The 19,981-nt window shown below is 36.8% G+C and overlaps 1 protein-coding gene across 4 annotated transcripts in view; it reads left to right on the top strand.

The window, feature by feature from the left end:
* Window positions 1–19,981, top strand: part of CAMSAP2 (calmodulin regulated spectrin associated protein family member 2) — a 79,817-nt gene that overhangs the window by 37,215 nt on the left and 22,621 nt on the right. For 2 of the 4 annotated variants that reach the window (XM_005487086.4, XM_026793442.2), the window contains exons 3-7: window positions 3,646–3,807; window positions 4,474–4,557; window positions 9,780–9,812; window positions 13,929–14,070; window positions 17,186–17,325. In XM_005487086.4, the coding sequence (XP_005487143.2) occupies window positions 3,646–3,807; window positions 4,474–4,557; window positions 9,780–9,812; window positions 13,929–14,070; window positions 17,186–17,325 (561 nt within the window). The remainder of the gene's footprint in view (window positions 1–3,645; window positions 3,808–4,473; window positions 4,558–9,779; window positions 9,813–13,928; window positions 14,071–17,185; window positions 17,326–19,981) is intronic. The other 2 variants (XM_005487087.4, XM_026793443.2) reach the window with 1 other exon arrangement.

Below are 19,981 nucleotides of genomic sequence, written 5' to 3'. Positions count from 1 at the left end.
GAAAATCCTGTTTGGGATTTTTAGGCTGTGTATCTGAATGGTACCACCTCAGAGAAAATACCAAAAATTAATGTACTGTGCTGATCCCAGTTTGTCAGCTGCTCCTGGGCACTTCCTTCAGGCATCGTGTCCAGGTGTGTCTGGAGAAAGAGGATGTTGCTGAGCTGCTGCTCCCGGCTTCTGCCCAGCTCCAAGTGGTTTCTGATTCTCCCTCAGATATGAAATGTTGCCTCCTTGCATAGTTCGCTTATAAATGCAGATCTGACTAGCAAAAGTGAACTTTCCCTCTTGATTTTTTTAGCTCTACCTAAAATATGCTGCTCAGTGAGAGAGCCAAAAAAAAAAAAATCTTAATACTTGGGGTTTTTTTACAGAACTTCAGTTATGTTGACAAAGCCTGTATTTGGAAGAGTAGGATGCTATTTTTATAGTGCAGTTTTTAGTTTACTCTTTCTTATTGAGCACAGTGAATGATGATATGTAAAAGAATGCAGCTTGTCTGCTCTTCCCAGAATAAATGGAAGAAAACCAGTAGGGCTTTATGTGCAATTAAATAGTTTTATTGTTCTTTTTGTCATTCGTTTAAAAAGCAACACAGCAAATAAACCAAACTAAACAAACAGCTATTTTAGATACAAGTTATCCTATATGTTTATTTGGTTGCTTGCAATTTTCTAAGGGAATAAATCCATATATGTTACTAGTTTTAAATATTTTCAGTAGTAAAGAAACTATTTATAAAATCAAAAGTTTGATTTTTGCTAGCTAAAAAAGTTAATTGTTTGTTTCTCAGGATATTATTCATTCTTCTTTCCATTATTTACTGGTTTTTAAAAGTCTTCTGAGTGTCCTGCCTGGTTTATAAACAAAATAACTTGGAGTCACTTCTGAGACTGAAGATGCTTGTATTTGATTGCTTGTATGCAAGCAATAAAGATTGTGACATGGATCACAGTGTTGGTAAAAGTTTATTACACTTAGTTTTGATAGTACAAATTATTATCTAAGGTCATTCTTCCCTCTGTTTGTTTAAGTAGTTTGCACTTCATTAATGATTCACTAGAAGCATTGAAAATTAGACTCAGTTAACTAATTGTAAATAATTTACTTTTTATAATGTATTTATAATGTATCGAGCATATTGTCAGTTCTAACAACACTTCAGTGTCTTTCTCTCTCCACTGGCAATCCACTTAGTAGGATTTTCCAGGGGAAAACACTTTGTGTTTTCCAGAGGAGCTGATGATCCAGCAGGGGAGGTGAAGGTTGCTAAGTTCCCTCAGGGGAGTTCAGTGCTGGTTTTTCCTGCAGGCTGGTCTCAGAGCACAGGTGTAGTAGCCAGGGCACTACTCATGGAGCAACAGCTGGGCAGGAAGATGCTGCTTTCACACCTCTGGGAGCTCCCTTGGTTGTCAGAGCTCACATGGAAGGCAGTGTCCTTCCCACAGGCAGGGAGTAAAGGATGGAAAGCATTCCTTTGTGCAGCAGGCAGTGTGATCAACCTTGATGCTCCTAGCAGTAGCATTCTCTATGAAGCACTCTTCTATCTGGCTGAAAAACACATTTCTGTGCACTATCTCCTCTTAAAAAGCAAATCCAGCATTTTCTTGCTGTTTTAATGTCTCCTTTTTATTTTTGGGGGAAGGCTTTGAAAGTAGCCCAAGGTTTTAACCCAGGTGCCATTCAGACTAGGCAAGCTGTAGCAAGGAAAGATTATTAGATCAGTGACCCCAGGTATCAGAGATGATCCACATCTTCCTTTGTTTGCTGTGTGTTGCATATGCTGAAGTACCTTTCACCAATCTGCTGGGAGCTCCTACCAGAGCTGCATGGCTTTGTATGGCTGTTCCAGGCTCTGCAGTCCCCCACAAGGATTTGGGGGGCTGTACTCACAGTTTGTGGTGCTTGATTTGGAGCCCCCTCTGCACTGCACTGCACTGCTGGGCCAGCAGAGGAGCAGCTCCTACATCCCTGCAGAGCATTGCTGCTCTGCACCCTGGGCTGCAGGCTCCTCATGAGGCTGCACACCCTTTCCCTTCTGAAATACTTGCAGTGGCAAGATTCAGCTGCCAGCGCGTGCCCTCATTCACCTAGGAGCTTGTATCAGTGTTTGTCCATAAAGGGCTGCAGATAAGCTCCTAAAGGCATAGAAGCAGTGGTGGAAGGAGTTTATTCAGTCCATCAGTGGTGGCAGCAGGGGGGAGGTGCTGATGCCTGTGGAGCTGTGCTGTGGGAGCAGGGATGGACTCTGTGGCAGACAGGGCTCTCAGGCCATACCCAGGGTCCGGGCTTGTCCCAGGAATGTTGGCTGTCAGCTTCAGTTTTGTGAATGTCTTATAAGTGTAGTTTGCCTTCTTTGTGAAACAAAGCAATTTAACTGCTTTTTAAAAAATCAGTACATGCTGCTGCCTGCTTCTGAGGTCAGCATGATCACTGTCATTGATGACACAAACACTAAGAGCAGCACAGAGTCTGGATCTGTTCCTTTTCCTGCTGTGAATTCTGGAATAAGTGATGTGCATGAGCTACCTTAACTGTGATGATTAGATAGCATATTGCTGTGTGACTCATGTTGTTCATTGCTGTTACCATGGCTGTTACAGCTACCTTGTGAGATGTTTATATGAATATTTTTTGTAGTATTGAAGTGGTGGTGTTAACAAGTGTTGGGGATCTTTGTGAGCTGGGTTTAAAGACAGTGTTTTAAAAATACTGTCTTTGGAAATTGTTCTGATCCATGGGAAATCTTGCTTAATACTTCACTGTTTCTGTTTTTTTATCATGAAGCAGAAGGAAATGTGTTTAGCTGTAGGCACTGCCTCTAAAAGCCACCATCATTTTGTTATTCAATCACAAGAATCTAGTGTAAATCCTTGTTAACCTTTTTTTTTTTTGTTATTGTGTTGGGTTTGGGGGGGGGCAGAATTCTTTGCTGATTTTGAACTATTACAAACTGTGAAACAGCCATTGTCTTTCAATATATAATCCCAGAAGAAATGTACCTCCTCTTTTATACAGCAGATACATTATTTTAAACCTAGCTGTGTACCTATAGTTGTGGCACCTACCTTACATCTGTATGACATAACTACTTTACTTGAAGAAAAAGAGATGTTTTTCTATCATTTTGTTGGGTTTTTACTAAAGATTAGTATAATCACAACTTCTTCCTGGATTAAGACTTTAAATATAGATGAACTTTCACATATTAATGCAGCATTTTCATGATAATGAAGATGGTTTAGCAATCCCCAAGTTCCTGCTTTTATTTCCTGTACAAATAACATTTATCAGGCAGGGAGGTTTGGTTTTGCTACGGTGACAAATTTAAAAGATCTTGTTAGCTCTCTTAAAAGTGATGTGATGTTTCAATCATTCAGTAAACTTGCTTATTCTGTTCGCTTTTAATTCTTTAAGTTTGGTGGGGGTTTTTTAAGGAAATTATTTTTATTTGCAATTTAGTCTGTGTTCCCAGGTCTGTTATATTTGTTTTCATTAGCTTTTCATTTAAAACTGACAACCAGACAGAAAACGTATAGCATTCGCAGTTTTGGTCCTTCCATGCATGTGGCTATGTTCAGAAGCAGTGCATAAGAAAGATGTGCTGATTTGCAGCCTGATCAGTGTTGGTGTTTGTCACTGCAGAGTGCTCACTTGGCCATGATCGACACGCTCATGATGGCCTACACTGTGGAGATGATCAGCGTGGAGAAAGTCATCGCATGCACCCAGCAGTACTCAACCTTCTTCCAGCCTGCAGAGGTACCCTATGACATTGAGGATGCTGTCATGTACTGGATAAACAAGGTATGAGTGCTGGAAAAGCAGGCTGGGGTTTTCTTTGTTATCTGTATGATTCAGTTAGAGATGAGAGGCCAGGATGTGTATTTGTGTATGTAGGTATATCAGGACTGTTCTGATACAGACTGTTCCTACATCTGCTGTTTATGGAATAGAAAAAGAAAAGCATGCAGAAATAAGTTAAACGTGTGGACCAAATAAGTGGGAAGTCTAAATTAATGCTGAAATATATACTACATGTGACATCTCAGGTGTCATTGTCATGTTGAGATGCCACAGTGCCTGCTCAAGGGTCTCTTTTTGGCTCTTTGTAAGTTGTCATCTCATTGTGTACTTTGTCATGATTTAAACCCAAAGCTACTCTGTTTGTTTGAACACATCTTGCTTGAAGTGATCTACCTTCACTGCATAATCAAATCAGGTGACAAGGATACCCTGTTAATCAAATGTGACTGAGCATAATAAGGGACAGGTTATTTTGTACAATGTAGAGCTAACAGGCAGTGACCTTAGACTGCATCCAAGACTGACATTTGCTTCAGGGCTATACTCTGAAATGTTTGGTTTATCTCTTTAGTTCTGTCTTCGTGATTTATAGACCTTTTGAAGAGCTTCTAATTTCTGTGTCTTGTTTCTTAGAACAGACAACTAAATGAACTATTTTGTCTCTAGGTAAATGAGCATTTGAAAGACATCATGGAACAGGAACAAAAACTAAAAGAGCATCACAGTGCAGAATCTGCAGGAGGTCAAAAGGTAGGTGGAGGAGTTAAAATGTTTTAAGCAAGAATGAGCATTTATCTGTAAACAGACATTGAACTTTTCACTGCTTGTTAAAGAAAGCAAACTTGTAGTATTCATTTTGTTGTTATTTTATCACTTTCATGAAAATACACATTTAAAAATAAAGCTAACAGAGTTGCACTTTTTATAGCCATTTGTCCTTTCTGACAAATAAATCTTTGATAGAAGGGAAACATCTGTTACATTAGTGCTAAGGAATTTAAGAATAATGACTACTTTTGAGTGAATTAAAATCCCTGATAGATCTGATATGAAAAAGACCAGAACTTTTTTTCATGGTTTTTAATAGGTTTTTTCCTTGTGTATTGCGTGAATGTCAAAAGAGAGATGTGTATGTGGTATCATGGGAAGGATTGCTCTGGCTATGATCCAAAATAGTGGTTGATTACAGGTTTTATTACCTATAAAATAAAAACATATTATGTTTGCTTCCCTTTCCTAACAGGATTTTTTTCTTTTATTTACATAAGTCAGTTAATTAAGTAGCATTAAATGCCCATCCAAATACGTAGGGATAGCAGACAGTTCCAGAGTATGTCAAATTCCTTGCTTCAGAAAGATCCTTTACCCTACTGTGATAGAGCTATTACTGGAGGATTGGTAATCAGTCTGAACACCTTTGGTATTATCCCTGCCCATGAATGCAGAGCAGATTTCCAAGCTGCTGCAAGGCTGTAATCCTCCTTCCCAGCCTGGCCTGCTCTCACCTAAGCTGCTGCCTCCTTTTCAGTGCCACTCTGAGGGGTGGCAGGTTACCAGCCTGGATTCAATGCTCAGCTTCAGAAAACATGAGGGTAGTGAAGATCTTTGCCTTTGTAGGGTTTTTTAATGTAAGGAATGCCAATGAAGGCTAACATGACTCAGCAAAAGAAATGGTGGTTGTAACAATAATAGTGTGACCCTGGTGCATATACCCTGCCATGGAAAATTTAAACTGTGTTCAGTAGTGATAGTAACATAGAAATCTGGAGAATAAAATGTCCTTGGCAAGTTCATTTCTCAAATTTAGATAAAATAAAGTAAACAGAGGCCAGAGAGATAACCTGTGTTCCTCTGTCCTCTAGTGGTTTTTCTTTTTCCCAAAAATAATAGCAGAATGTTTTATGGGGTTTGTAGGTCACTTGGAAAGATGAGAGCAATTTTGAAAATCAAAACTGCATGAGAGTCTTAGTATGATAAATATATATCAAAGTGAAAACGATTATCATACCAATTCCATAAAATTATCTGGTTTTTAAAAATTCAGTAATAGTTATAGTTTGCAACTAATATTAGGAGTAAAAGGATAAAAATTTTAGTTTATAGTTTATCTTCACTGTCAACATTTTGAAATCAATTTTTGAAAGATTTATATAGCTTGTAACTGATCCCATAAATGGACTTAGGGGAATAACACATTTACCTAAAAACTGGTATTGTGGTGTTTTGGATGAATTGTGAAGCTGTAACAGAATAGAAGAACCAGGTTTTGTTGGCCAAGATACAAATGCATTGGCAAAATAACAAAATGAAACAGTTGCCCAGTCACAGATAAATGTATATTTAAAGCCCTCTCTTCTGTACACTGAATTTTGATACTATTCCTCCAGGTATATGGTATGTTTTTTGTCTCACTAGGGAATCAGCTGCATAAATTACTTTGTCAAGGAAGATACTCTGTGCTTGGGGGCTGTATTAGCATGAGGATTATTTAACTCCAGGTTTTCTTTGAGAACCTGTTCAACTGATGGTTAATCTACTGCTCTGGTATCTCAGCTTTTCTTTTAGTCATATGTCTCACAGTATTTTCCAGGTTTCCACTTACTCTTCCTAAAGGTAATGGTCACTGCATGCATGCCAACATCTGAGGTTTAGAAACACGTGAAACACCCCAACTAAACCTGAATTTCTTAACTGAGGATTGTACTGAATACTGGCTTTACAAGGAAAACTAATGCAGATGCATTGGATGAGTCCATTGCATGCAATCAGACTGAAATTCTGAATGCCCCTTCTGCTGATTAGAGATGGCCAAGCAAACATGGGAAGAATACATAATTTTAGTCAACAGGGAAGGCTCTTCTTTACGTTTAATATCTGGCCAAGAAGCAGGAAAATTAGGTACCTATAGGGTGAAACAAAGTTAACATGTAATTTTAAAATAATTTCATAATTTCCTACAGTTACACATTTGTAAATTAATCAGTTGTGAAAAATAATTGAGTTGCCCTCAAGCCTGCCAAACTGTGTTACTGTGTTGTTACAGAACTCTGGTGAATCTTTTCAACAAAGAGTAAATTTCTACATTTACAAAAGATTTAAACATCAAATACAGATTATTGGGTGCTCCAAGATATACCTGTTTTCTATGTCTGGATAGATAAAAATCAGTATTAACAGATTATGAGGTTGCTTTTTTTTCTTTCTCTGTCTTCTGCTACTAGCTGTCTGTAGAAGATAAGAGAGGAAGGAGTGTGTATGATTTTTAGTTCCAGGTAGTCCTCTGTGGATCTTGATCAGCTGGTGATTTGTGGTAACCTCATCTTTTTCTGATAGAGTCTCTGCATCTCTTTTCAGAATTAGGATTTCAAGTTTTGTAGTAAATAGCTTTGATTTTCAGGCTTCCACTGAATAATATGTAGCGAATGTACAGTTGCACTGGTTAAATTGCTGGTGTTCAGTGTAGTTGGAGCTTTCCCAAAAACATGTTGTTCTTCTGTCTGCTTCTGTGGTTTAGACTGAATCTGTCTTAACAGATTTAAGTCAAATGCAAATCCTGTGAGAGAAACAAATGCAACTTCATTTAAGTACCTGAATTCTTCAAACTTTCTGTAAGAACAGTTTAAACAGTGCAACCTCGTGTGTGAAGGTAAAACACTAACACTGTAGTTCCACTTTCTGCTAGAATTTAATGTTTCATGAATCCACACTGCTACCAAAAGCTAACCTGTCAAGAAGAAAAGTTTGCAGCAGAATCAGCTTCTTGATCCAATCAGTGCACAGCTGCATGAGCACAAATGATGGTACAAGGAAGAGAGCAGAAATAAGCAGTTCATGAAAAGCATGACTATTGTGTTTTGGCACCGTAAGATGAGTTTATGTGGAAATAAATTTATCATAGCTGTGTGTCAAACTTTTTGTTAGGGGTGATAAATCATAGTGTAAAACCATAGACTCTCAACCTGAGGGACAATTTTGTTCTTTCAGCTTTTTTTTTTTTTTTTTTGGTTGTTTTGTGGGGTTTTATTTTGATTTTATTTTGGTTTTGTTGTTGGTGTTTTAAACATTGGGAAGAAGTCAGCCAGGATTCTCTGCTTAGTTTGTTTCATAGTGACTGATTCTTGTGAAGTTCCAGGGCAAAAAAGTTTATTCTTGCTGATCTGAAGTGACAGTTCAACAAGCACTGAATTCCCAGGTTGTCCAAGAGACTTCAGCTTTTCTTTCATCTCTTTTCTTTTATGTGGCCTTAGAAAATGTATACTTATAAATCTTATGGTATGTTTGAATTTAAATTTTAAAAATCTTTTACCCCTTTGAAGCATATTCATAGTCATCTCAATCACAGTTTCAATCAGGTGAATGAATAAAAATATATATTGGATTACTAGTTTGAGGTGTTACTGTTAGGGAGATCTAGTCTTCAGAATTGAAACAAATTTGTGCTTTTTTCCAAAGACTACTTCTTCACCCTAGCATTACACAGACATTGGTAGAGTTTTTGAGTTCCAGATCTGAAATACACTGCACTTTGATAAATGCAACAACAATGTTCCTGTCAGTGTTAAATAGAATAAAAGGCAGCCTAGGTCTGATCTCAGCCAATTTAGCCAAAAGCTTGCTTTATAATAGGTTTTAGGATTCCTGATTGTAGTTGAAAATTAAGATAATTTGTTTTGAAATTTCCATGGTTTTCCATACACTGACTATTTTTCAGTGAGATTAAGAGAAGCTGAATCCTGTGTAAAGGGTATAACAGAAATGCCCAGAGCCACACACTGACATGCATCTTGTAGCTGATTTCTTCTAAGTGCCTTTGGGATTCTTTCCTGCTGCAATCCAGTGAAATGGAGGAGAGGGATGTTGAGAATAGCTGTGTTACTGCTGCACACCCATTAGTGCACAATAGCTTTTTTCCATAAAAGCTCTGTATCATTACTAGTTGTCTTCAAGGTTTTGTAGAAGCACAGTATTTTAACAATAAAATAATAAAATAATTAGGTTCCATAGCAGTTTGTTCCATGGCAGTTTTAAACTGCATTTTTACCATTTCCAGAAAATATTTATCTTCATTAAAAACAAAATAAATTGTTTCCTGCACTTTGGTTGTGGTTTTGATTTTATTTTTCTACAATGAAATTGATGAAGTGGTGACATTTTCTGTGTGTATTTATAGTACTGGTACATAATATTTTTATTCTTAATACTAGAAGTATTATGCCAGAGTATAAAAAGTCAGTGTGCTTCAGATTAGTATTTTTCTGGTTGTGTAGGAGTTTAGAGGTTTATGTATTAGTTCTGATAATTCCTCTGTCAGTAGTCAAAACTCCATCTACATTTCAGGTCATTGCACATCATGCAGCTGATGCTAATGTGATTTGTCATTGTAAAAATATAACTGCCTGTACCTCTTGTTGTCCTGAAAACTGTCATATGATTGTTTAAAAATATTGTTGAATGTTACTGTTTGGCTTGAAGAAACTAACACAAGCTTCATTGCAGTTGGGTGTACTGTACTACAGTGTGTTTATCCCTTTTTTCATTGCTTTAGCTTCCCTGCTTCCCCATGTGTGCTGCTGGAGTTCATTTTGATACTTGTGATATCATGACTTCAAGTCTCAAATGAATTCTTCAGTCGGATTGCATATGTAGAGTACAATTAGATGTGTGAAAGCATTTCATAAAACTGCATTGATCTGACAATCTTAGCTGTTCATGTGGGAAAATTATAATGTTGATCTACAAAGAGTGCAGACATATTTCTCCAGTTTTATTGCTGCTAATTAGCTCAATATGCAGAGGTTACAGTGCACTTATGCTTGCCATTAAATTACAACTCACTGTTATACAAAACTGAGAATGTTAAAGAAAATTGCTTTATAAAAGTAATTTATGAAATCTGATAAAATGTTCCTTTTTTTTTTTTTTTTTCCTTTGCTTTTTGCCTTTATCCTTTTTTCCTACTGCTTCCTCTGAAGTCTCCTACCAAATGGTTTTGGAAACTGGTTCCTGTAAGTTTGCCCAACTGCTTCACTTTGATCAATTGCTTATTTTGGGAATGGCTTTGTCCATGTCATGCTGGTCTAATCATTCATTTCATTTATCTGTGTGAGATAATTTTATGAGATTGCCCTGCAAAGGAGTGCATACCTGCAGAAGCCTGTTTTGCAAGGTAATCTGTGCAAAAGAAATGTGAGATATGATGCTGGATAAGGAATTACTTTTCAAGCAGTCAGTGGGTTTGTACAAGGCAGTGCTACCTGTTATTAACTCATGTCCAATGAACATTTATAAATTACTTTTTCATAAACTTTCAGTAAACACATGCTATTTGATATCAGTTGTCTTCTAAAAAGAGACTTGCAGAAGTAGCTTTTGATTGTTGATGCCACATGCAAGCTGAAATCTTATTTATTCTAAGCATATGCAATCATTACACCATTCATCTAGAATTCCCCATTTTTTCAGCTGATTTAAGACTGCTGTTAATTTCTCCCCACACAAAATTACCCAAAGCAGCCTACTTTTAGTGAAACTATAATTTCACTAAAAATAATAAAAAATACTTTTGCATATCTGCAACAATATAAAGTTTGTTTTCTCTGTGCTGTGTCACCTTGGGGTTATCATTACTTTCCTCTATCATGTAGGAATTCACACTTGATGTACCTTCAGGTTGTTTATTTGGCTAGGTTTGGCTGAGAACAGCTCTTAAGGTATATGCAGAATTACATACTTCTGATCTGAGTTCCAAAGAACTAATTCCCATCTATCATTGCTCTAAAGATTACCAAATAATTGATCTAGCTGTCCCTCAGATGTTTGTTGCCATAACTAATGAAACACTGTTCTTACATTGCAAAAGAAATTGAAAATAACAAGGCAGTTGCATGTAGGCAACAAGAAAAATTACTCTGTGTCTGGAAAAGTAATTTAAAGGTCCTGTCTCCAGCAGGCTGAGCAGTGTTCAGACTCCTGACAGTCTCTGTAAAGGTATCTATTACAATTGTGACACACACACAGATACTCTGCTCTTCACAGTACAGCCCATTCATTTTGTTTTGGAGTTAAGGGAGTGTAATTGGAGGGAATAATGCAGAAAAAAATATCAGGTGGACCATGATATCACAAATTTTTTGTCTTATTTTGTCATAGTAAGGCTACTTGAAAACAGTTTCAGAATATGTGTTCTGTTTTTGTCTGTGGTGTTGGTTTTACTAGTGAGTATCTTCCTTTGCATAAAAATGATATTCAACTCTAAAATACTCCATCTGTTGAGAAGCTAACTCCAGTTTGCCTGCCAGTTATCTGTAAACAACTTGAATTAGTGGTATTTATGTTACTTTGTGTTGTTAGCTCAGTAGAGATGCAGTTAAACCCCAAGTGCTACTGATAACCCTCAGGCTGCTCTATCACTTGAGCCACTCTTCTGTCTCTCCCCTTTAGAACAGAGCACGTTTCATAGTGACAGATATTCCTGAGCATAGAGGCAGCTAAAACCTCTGATAAGTACATTTATAACATTTTATCTACTGTATGGTAAATGTGTAAGAGCATTCATTCTTAATCATTAGCTCTGAATACACACAAGCACTTAGGAGAGAGTAGCTGGTGTGCTGTTCTTTAACTGACCTGGTTTCTAGGCAAGTGTCTTGACTAAACCTAGACTAGATTAAGTGAAATAAGCTCAAAGATGCTAAATCAGGATGGTTTAGGATCTCAGAAACAAGATGCCTGTATTAGCATTTATGTTTCAATTAGCTCTAGAGCTTTATAATGTAGAAGTTCATCTTTTGCATTATTGCATATATATATGTATTTAGTAGCAAACACTGCAGCTGATGAGAAGAGTTTCTTCAAATGGAAGGTTATTTAAAATGCAGTGCAATTACCAAGTCTTTCATTTTTTCAGTATAATTTCTTTTATCTTTTCAACCAAAATGAAACATGATGCCTGCTGTACAGAAATGAACCTAGCAGATCAGGTTTTATGAGTTTATCTTTCCTGAATGGTAATGTGCCTGGCATTCTCTACAATGGCTTAAATCCTCTATGTCCACTTCAAAGATATGACACAGTTTCTAGCATGGGTGGGCACTGTTCATGAGGCCAGTGAAGGCATCATCAAAGTGCAATGTACTTTTTCACAAGATTTACTGTGCAGCACCACTAGATTGTCAGTTTCAAATATTTTTGAATACTCCATTAAAAGATACTATTCAAAAGAATTTATGAATTAAACAGAGCTTGTAGAATGATGATGTTCAGTCCATCTATACTTGTATCTGTTACTATTATTGATGCTTAATCATAATTAAATTGTGGTATTTCATAGACTTAATTTCAGTCATCTTGAGGAGGACATACATGGACATAGTAACATGGAATTTGAAACTTAGAGCTTTTTCATCATAGTGGGTCACTGGATTGCCATAGAGTGAGAGAGATTAAACTTTCACTGCAATTATAATTGACCTATTTCATTATATATACTAGGGAGTATTAAGAACATGAAGAAAAGAATATGAATAATGCATAACAGGAACATGATTTTTGTTTGGTGTTAATGTTTCCTCTAGCACACAGAAATGGGATTTTCATTTTTATAAAGCATATTTGGCGCACAAATGCAACTACACTAAAAGCATGAAATAACAACTAAGTCTCAGGGGTTTTTTTAAATATTAATTGGTTGAGGTATAAGTTCTCTGGACCAAGCACAAGCCCTTTATTTTTCTAGAACTGATGTGGCTGCTGTTGCCAGACTAGGCTTTTAGTTCTTAGGCCAGTTAGAGGACACTGACATTCACTAAAATAATGCCATGTGATCCTTGACAGAAATCCAGTGACAGTAAGTACAGCCCTCAGGGTTAGTCTGTGGTTCCACAGACCTTTTTGCATGCACAGTTGGCCTAAACAATTCCTGCCCCTCCATAAAACCTCCATCCCTGCTCATGCCCTCATTCACTGCAGAAACACAGGAGGAGGGAGTTGCTGTAGCTGGGGCAATGGTTTGGGTACAGTCCCATCAGTAATTGCTCCAGCCCAGCCAAAAGGAGAGTGGGAGGTAAGAACAGTCAGTTTTAGCCTTACTGGGAAGAGTGATTTCCACAAAGATTTCTGAGAGTCCCTGCAGGGAGATTGCAGCTCTGTGGGTATAGATGCATTTAAATAGCATAAGATTAACTCAGAAACACTCTGCTGCTTGTAGGTAGTTCTGTGGTGTGAGTACAGCAGTAACCCTTCACTGCTGTTTTAAAAAGGTCTTGGTAAATAATACTAACAAATTAAAATCTATGCCACTTTCTTCCACCTCTGTTTGTTTTCCCAGGAAGAAGTGAAAAAAAAAAGGAATGATGTTAAGTCCATTTTTTCAGTAAGCCCTCCTCTCTTACGACAAAAAACACCCGCAACCTATTGAAAATATATTCACTGCACATAAATGCCATATCAACATTCTAACCCAAGGATCTCTTTATATGCTGACTGGATTTTTGAAATATTTCTATTTATTACTGGATCACGGCATGGTCATAACTTTTGACCATTAATATTTCTCTATGTTTATGACTGCTTACACATGCTAGTAATAAAAATGGAGTTGATCAAATGCAGATTTCCTTGTTTCTGAATTTGTCACTGTCAGTTGTATGAATAAGATTTTGGGCAAGATACTTAGGTGTGTTAACTTCAGAGCCATGTGACTTGCCACAAAACTGAAGTTGCAGTAGCTGAGGACTTGTCTCACTGTGTTTGCACACAGATCATTTTTGATTGTATAATGACTGTTAAATGTTAATTAAGGGATAGAATGTTATTTAGTTTAGTGTGCTATAGAGAGATCATCAAAACTTGGTAGTTTTGAAGGCTAAGCTCAGTATTAGCATTGTTCCTTTACTCTTAGATATTATTAAGATAGTTATTAGATATTAGAATATTAGATACTATATTATCCTGTTCAAAATGTAGCATGGCATGAATAGTTGTAGGAAATAGAATACTCAGAATATTCAGCTATTTCTTGAATACTGCTTTTTCACTGGCAGTGTAACACCTACAGTATGACTCTGTTTCTTCATATGTGTCAGAGCCTTTGTTTCTCTGAGTGTGTCCATTTCGCATTGCAGGCTCGTTACCGGAAGGAGCAGACGTTGCTGAAGCAGCTGCCCTGCATTCCCTTGGTGGAGAATCTGCTGAAGGATGGTACAGATGGCTGTGCTCTGGCAGCCCTCATCCACTTCTACTGCCCAGATATCATTAAACTGGAGGGTATGTCTGGCCTGTCTCTCAACTTGTATACATGGCCATAAAAGTTTAAATGTTTGTGTTGGGAGCTGTGTGAAGGAGGGCGCTTAAATGCAGCATACAGCAGGCATCATTTAAATGTGGTGGGTTTAATATAAATTTTGTGGCCATTTCTTTTTACATTTAAATAAAAGGAGCCCAGATGTCCTTCCCTGGTGTGCTTGCTTTTATGTTGCTACACTAAAATAAACATACTTGAAACTACCTGCAAAACTCTTACTCTTGAAGCTGCATAAGTTCTTTTTTTGCATCTGAGCAGTTACAGATATAAAACTTAGAGAAGTTTAGAGCTGGGCTCTGCACAGCTTCACTGCATGGCAAATAGTTGCTCTGTATTCTGAGCTTTCAGTTCACCTGGGACCTATCTCAATCATTTATAGAGTAACCAAAAATGTATAGTGTAGAATGTATTGCTGTCATGCTGTTCTATAATAGCAATTGTCTGTGATGATGAGCAGCTTCATCTCATTCTTTTGCTCAGAAGCCTGGTAAAGTTATACCTTCCTCTTGGCAACTAAGAGCTGTAGAATGTCTTGGCAGCTAACACCCATCATTTTCTGACTGTGTTCTTTCTATGATACCTTTGATGTCGTGGGAACACTTAGACAGAAACATCCTGAGAAATTCAGGAATATGAAGAAGGGTTTAGAGCTTGCTAGGGACTGAAATCTGGAATTCATATTCACAACCACTTTATAGGGAGCTTTCAGCACAGGAGGCATTGAAGATGAAAGGCACAATGATGCATTCATTCACCTTTCTTCTGCAGCTTGAGAATTTTGATAAATAGAACTTTCGATTTACATAAACATTGCAGCCAAATGCATACTATTATATGAGATTAGGGAAGAGTTAGAACTTGGGTGGGATTGACTGTGGTAACACCTGGTGCCTCTGTCCTGTTCCAGCATGGCTGAGATCCCAGACACTCTGAAAGGCCTTGTGTGCCTTGCCTGACCAGCACCTTCCTCCAGCATCTGCCTTTGAGCAGGGCAAGGCACATGGCAGCTTTGGAACTTCAGTTTTAATATTCTTTTAGGTGTCCTGACATCATCTTCCCTAAAGATACAAATGTGCATGTCATTGTCTCAGAAGTAAATTCAAAGGTACTCCAAAGCAACTGGAAACACTTTAATAAGATTTTGCTCATCTTCCCTGTACTTAGGTAATAGAGTTTTTGATGCATGTTGAATTTTACTAAGATTTGGTTCTGTACTGAAAGTGAAGAAGGCGGGTAATAAAAATACATATGCAAAAATGCCTAAAAATGCATTAACAAAAAGAAAATGGTATTCTAGGGTTCTCTGTAGTCTGAAATAGATAAATTCTTCTCATTAAGTCTTCATTTCACTTTTAAATCTAGGTTTCCTTGAAGGAATACAGAACTAGAAAGGACTCCCACTGAGTCATGAAGTTGACTATTGCACAAAATTATATAATCCCTTTCTTGAATTTATCTTGTTCTATCTTAAAACTGCCAAACTGTTGAAAATCTGTACTCTTCTTTTACCCTTCCTTTTTTTTTTACATGATTTTAAATTTCATTCTTGGTTTTTACCAACCTATTCTTGGTTTTTACGTAACCTGTCTTATGTGCCTTTGTTGTTCCTGCAGCAGTATCCTTTGGTTTGAACAGTTTCTAATCTGATGTTCACATTTTTGATTTGTTTTCTTCCTCTTGTTTTAGCTCAGGCTACTGAACCAAGCCTTTTCATCCTCCCTTGGTGAAGTGGATTTCCATTCTCATTGTTATCCTCAATAGTCTTCCTCTGCAGCTTGTCTAGTTTGGGTTTACTGTTCTTGACTGTAGAGGGTTGTAATCATACAGAAAAATCCAGACTGACATCCCATTCCTGCTTTGTTTGGTGCTCCTCTGTCATTGCTGAAAATGAATTTTCTGATAGGTTTTAGCATCATGTTTGTTTTTTTCATCACTGCATGATGCCAAAGGCACACACTGGCTAATATGTGTTATGTAATATGTGCTAACTCCCTGCTCCATATCACCTTCAGTCAGTGAATCACATTAGAATTTTATTAGATTCAAATGTATGACTTCACATTAATCTCATTTCAGTCAGTTTAGTCAAACATTTTTTCCTATTGATCATCATCTGTGGATTTGGAATTATGGACTATGTCTGATTTTCTTCAGGGTGGGAGTCCTTATCCTGCTGGGATCAAAGTAGATTTCTTTTATGAAGAAACCTTTTATCCTTAACAATTCAAAACTTATGTAGAGTTCTGCCATACATTGTTGCTTTAGCAAGAAAATCTGATGCATGCTCTGGAAGTATATTTAATTCTTTTCTTCAGTCCTTTTTTTTTTTAAGAGGACTGTCTTTTTTTCATGGGACTTATTATTCCAAGCAGCAATAATAAAAAGACAACAGAGAGTATCTGGGCTTAAATACTACTCAGAGAATACTACACAATGTAACTACACAAGTGTGCTCACAACCACCACTTCTTTGTCTTTACATAGCACTTTCAGAGAGTGATAATTTATATAACAGCCTTCAGCTCCTTGGAAAATCTCATCTCAAACATCTCAATCCACAAACATGAATACCTAAGACCAGGCTGGTTTTTTGTGAAGATTCAGGCTTATTGATGCTAAAATGTTCTTGTTTAAAGACGAAGAACTAATATGTACAGAGAAATGTATGCAAAAACGTGCCTATTTCTTACTGCCTTTGTTTTATAGAAAACATAATTATTAAAAAAAAATTAAATTAGTGATTAGATGTATTTTTTCATTACATGGAAATAGTTGGGGTGAGAGAATAACTTATATTTTCACAAAAGTCAAAACAGAAACAAATTAACTTCTCAACAGTGAAAAACAAAATTAATTTTTACAAAAAAATCTAAATATTTAGAAATTCTAAGATAAAATGTAAATAAATAATTTCTTTCATTTCTGAATTAGAAAAATAAAAGTATCTGGTGGGGAGGAGTGGGGCAGAAATGATATCTGAAATTATTCAGTAAATGCTCCTGAATCAGTAAAAGCCAAAATGCAATTTTTGGGAATTTGGAGTTGTATCTAATCTTTGCTTATTTTCTTCCTTTTTAGATATTTGTTTGAAAGATACAATGTCTTTGGCTGACAGCCTGTATAATCTACAGCTGATCCAAGAATTTTGTCAGGAATACCTCAACCAGTGTTGCCATTTCAGTCTTGAGGATATGCTCTATGCAGCTTCTTCAATAAAGGTAAAAATAAAACACTTGAACAAAAATGCAAGCAACTGTTTTGTTAGTGATATGTTTAGTCTTTTACTAAACTAGAGTTTTAGTCTGCTGCTGTATGGCTTCTCTTGTGACATAGCATGCAAGACACAGATTTCAGCAGAATGAAAAGCCTCCTTCTTTTGGCCATTATGTTTTCCTAGTAATTTCCAAGTATTTTTTAAAAAGCCTTTGGGAAAGGATTTGTAAGAACTTTGATTTTGTGCAAAACTGTTTCCTACTTTATCTTTTTTCTGATTAATTAATAGTTGAAGTCTGTAATCTGCAGTATTTCTGTTGAAATGTAATAGTGATCTGCATTAGTTTCAATGTATCAAGGCCTTAACAATAGGTGGAAATATTAAGGAATTGTTTATGGAATTACTACTCACTGTTCTTACTCATTTCTGTATACACCATTTCACGTGTTTTAATCTTAAAGCTCTTTTGGTTTTGTCAAAGTGTAAATTTCTGAGTTAATTTCTGAGTTAAATTTTTTGAGCAACCAAGGGCTTGATGCCCCAAAAATTAGCAGCAACATAATTCCAACAAATACAGTTGTTTGGATAAGCAATTAAGTGTATTCCATCAATCTAAGATTTTGCTCATTTAGAAAGAGGAAAATAAAACATTATTCTGTAATTCTTTCAGCCTGTACAAAAAGGAGCAACTGAACAATTTCTTGCCTAATTGTAATTTTAATTTTTCATTATTTTGTTTCACCAAGACTTTCTTCTATACAAAACATACTTCATTTGCTTAAGATTCTTGTTGGCTTGCCTTTAGGGAATGAAATATTATTTTTCTGAAGTCAGCATATCCATTGCAGATGGGATGTAATTGGTTTCTAAATATCTGGGTCATTTCACTGCTTTTATGATTTTCTAGCAATCTCACAAGCAGAGTCACAGAGGCCAGAGCTTGAATACAGCTTTGTTGTCTCCTGTAGGGTTGAACCCAACCCTTTCCAAATAAGTAATGAGCTGCCAGGGTGAGTAAGGGCAGCAGGACCTAAGTCTAGACTCCTTGGCTGTTGCTGCTTTATTTTGTGTATGCAGAGCTGTGCAGTGAGTGCTTTCAGGCAGCTTTTGGTGCTGTTAAATTTCACATGCAGTGCTCTGCCTCTGCTGCATTGCAGTCTGCCTTGGCTGCACTCCTGTCCTACAGCCTCACTCAGGGGCTCCAGCAGGACTCCTGCACTGCACTTTGATGGTTTCTCTCTGCTTACAGATATATGAAATATATCTATCTGTAAGCAGGGAGAATTAGTTATTCTTGTTTTGATTCATGACAATTAGTCATACCGTTTTTATAGTAATGGCTTGAATTATTTCTCAAACCAGTATGCACTAAGAAGCTTCAATTACAAAAAACCTAACTATAGTAAATATTTTGTCAATATCCCAATGCATCAGACTTTACACTTAGTGATTTTGCTATTTCTGAACACTGATTTTAGATAGGATTTAGAGTTCTTTCAAAGAGTTAGAGTATTTCTAGATCTGAGAGAACCCTTTTGTGATCATGTTTTTACAAGTTGTTGTGGCATGGATGCTTATTTAGATGTAAATGCTACAAAGGAAGCCTGCCAAGTTTTTCTTCTAAAACTTGGCATGGAAACTTCAGCTAGTGCTGTGAACTCTGTTTTTCCAGTGTTAAGAGTTAATTTGCTTGGAAAATAAATTCATTGTTAAAAGAGTTCCTCCTTAGTTTTCCAGTGCATCTGAGTAGAGTACATTTTAATAAATGTGTTTTTTCTCCAATGAATTTTATTGTCACTTAAAAAAAACTTGTATTGTGAATGGATATTTTAAATATTGCACATTGAGTTACACTGGTTTGTGGAAGCTACTCATCTCAGCCTACAAAATGGACATAGTATGAAGTCTTACTATTTGTAGAGGTTTGTGTTTGTTAATCAGCAGAAATTCCTGTCTGTTTTCAGAGGAGCTCATACTGCACAGTAGGTGCCACTGTGCTTTTCAGTGGCTTACAAACCTCTTACCTACATAGTAGTGACAGAAAAAGTAAAAAATACCAACTGCTGATATCTTACTGGAAAAAACCTCAAGAAAAAAAATCTCAGCAGAGTTTTTGGAATTACAGTGCTGTGCCTTGTGTGGTCCTAGAAATTCCAGTAGGTATCCTGGCTTGCTGCTGGTTCTTGAGAAGGAAGAGAGCAGAACTTCTTAAGTGATCCAGCACAAACCACATACCTTACATTCTTCCCAGGGCACCCTGCACTGTCCTGGTACATTAAATCAAGGGAAGTTAGAGATAGGATATGATGCAGAAATTTAGTGCAGCACTTGACCAAGGTGATTTCAGTTTTCCCACCAAAATGCACAGAAACACTGACTTCACTTAAGCATCCTAAGTCTTTGATAGAGGCTCTGAGATTTCCCAGCAGATGAAACTGTTGGCTTAGTTCTGGTTTAGCACAGAGCAGAAATAAGCTTTGTCTGGATTTCTGGACAGCTTTAATGTGTCATAATCAAAGGAAGCAGAAAGTTTTGTTGCTCTTTATTGCCCATTTCTTCTCCTCTAAGAAAAATACATTTGTAAAGTTCTTCATAAGATGTTTACTAAGGCAGGGCTACTGATATTAAAGAAAAAAAATTTCAATACATTCCATGGATGC

The sequence above is a fragment of the Zonotrichia albicollis genome, chromosome 8, assembly GCF_047830755.1.
Source record: "Zonotrichia albicollis isolate bZonAlb1 chromosome 8, bZonAlb1.hap1, whole genome shotgun sequence".
Taxonomy (NCBI): Eukaryota; Metazoa; Chordata; class Aves; order Passeriformes; family Passerellidae; genus Zonotrichia; species Zonotrichia albicollis.
Note: the sequence above shows the minus strand (reverse complement) of the source record. Positions and strands in the feature narration are given on the sequence as shown.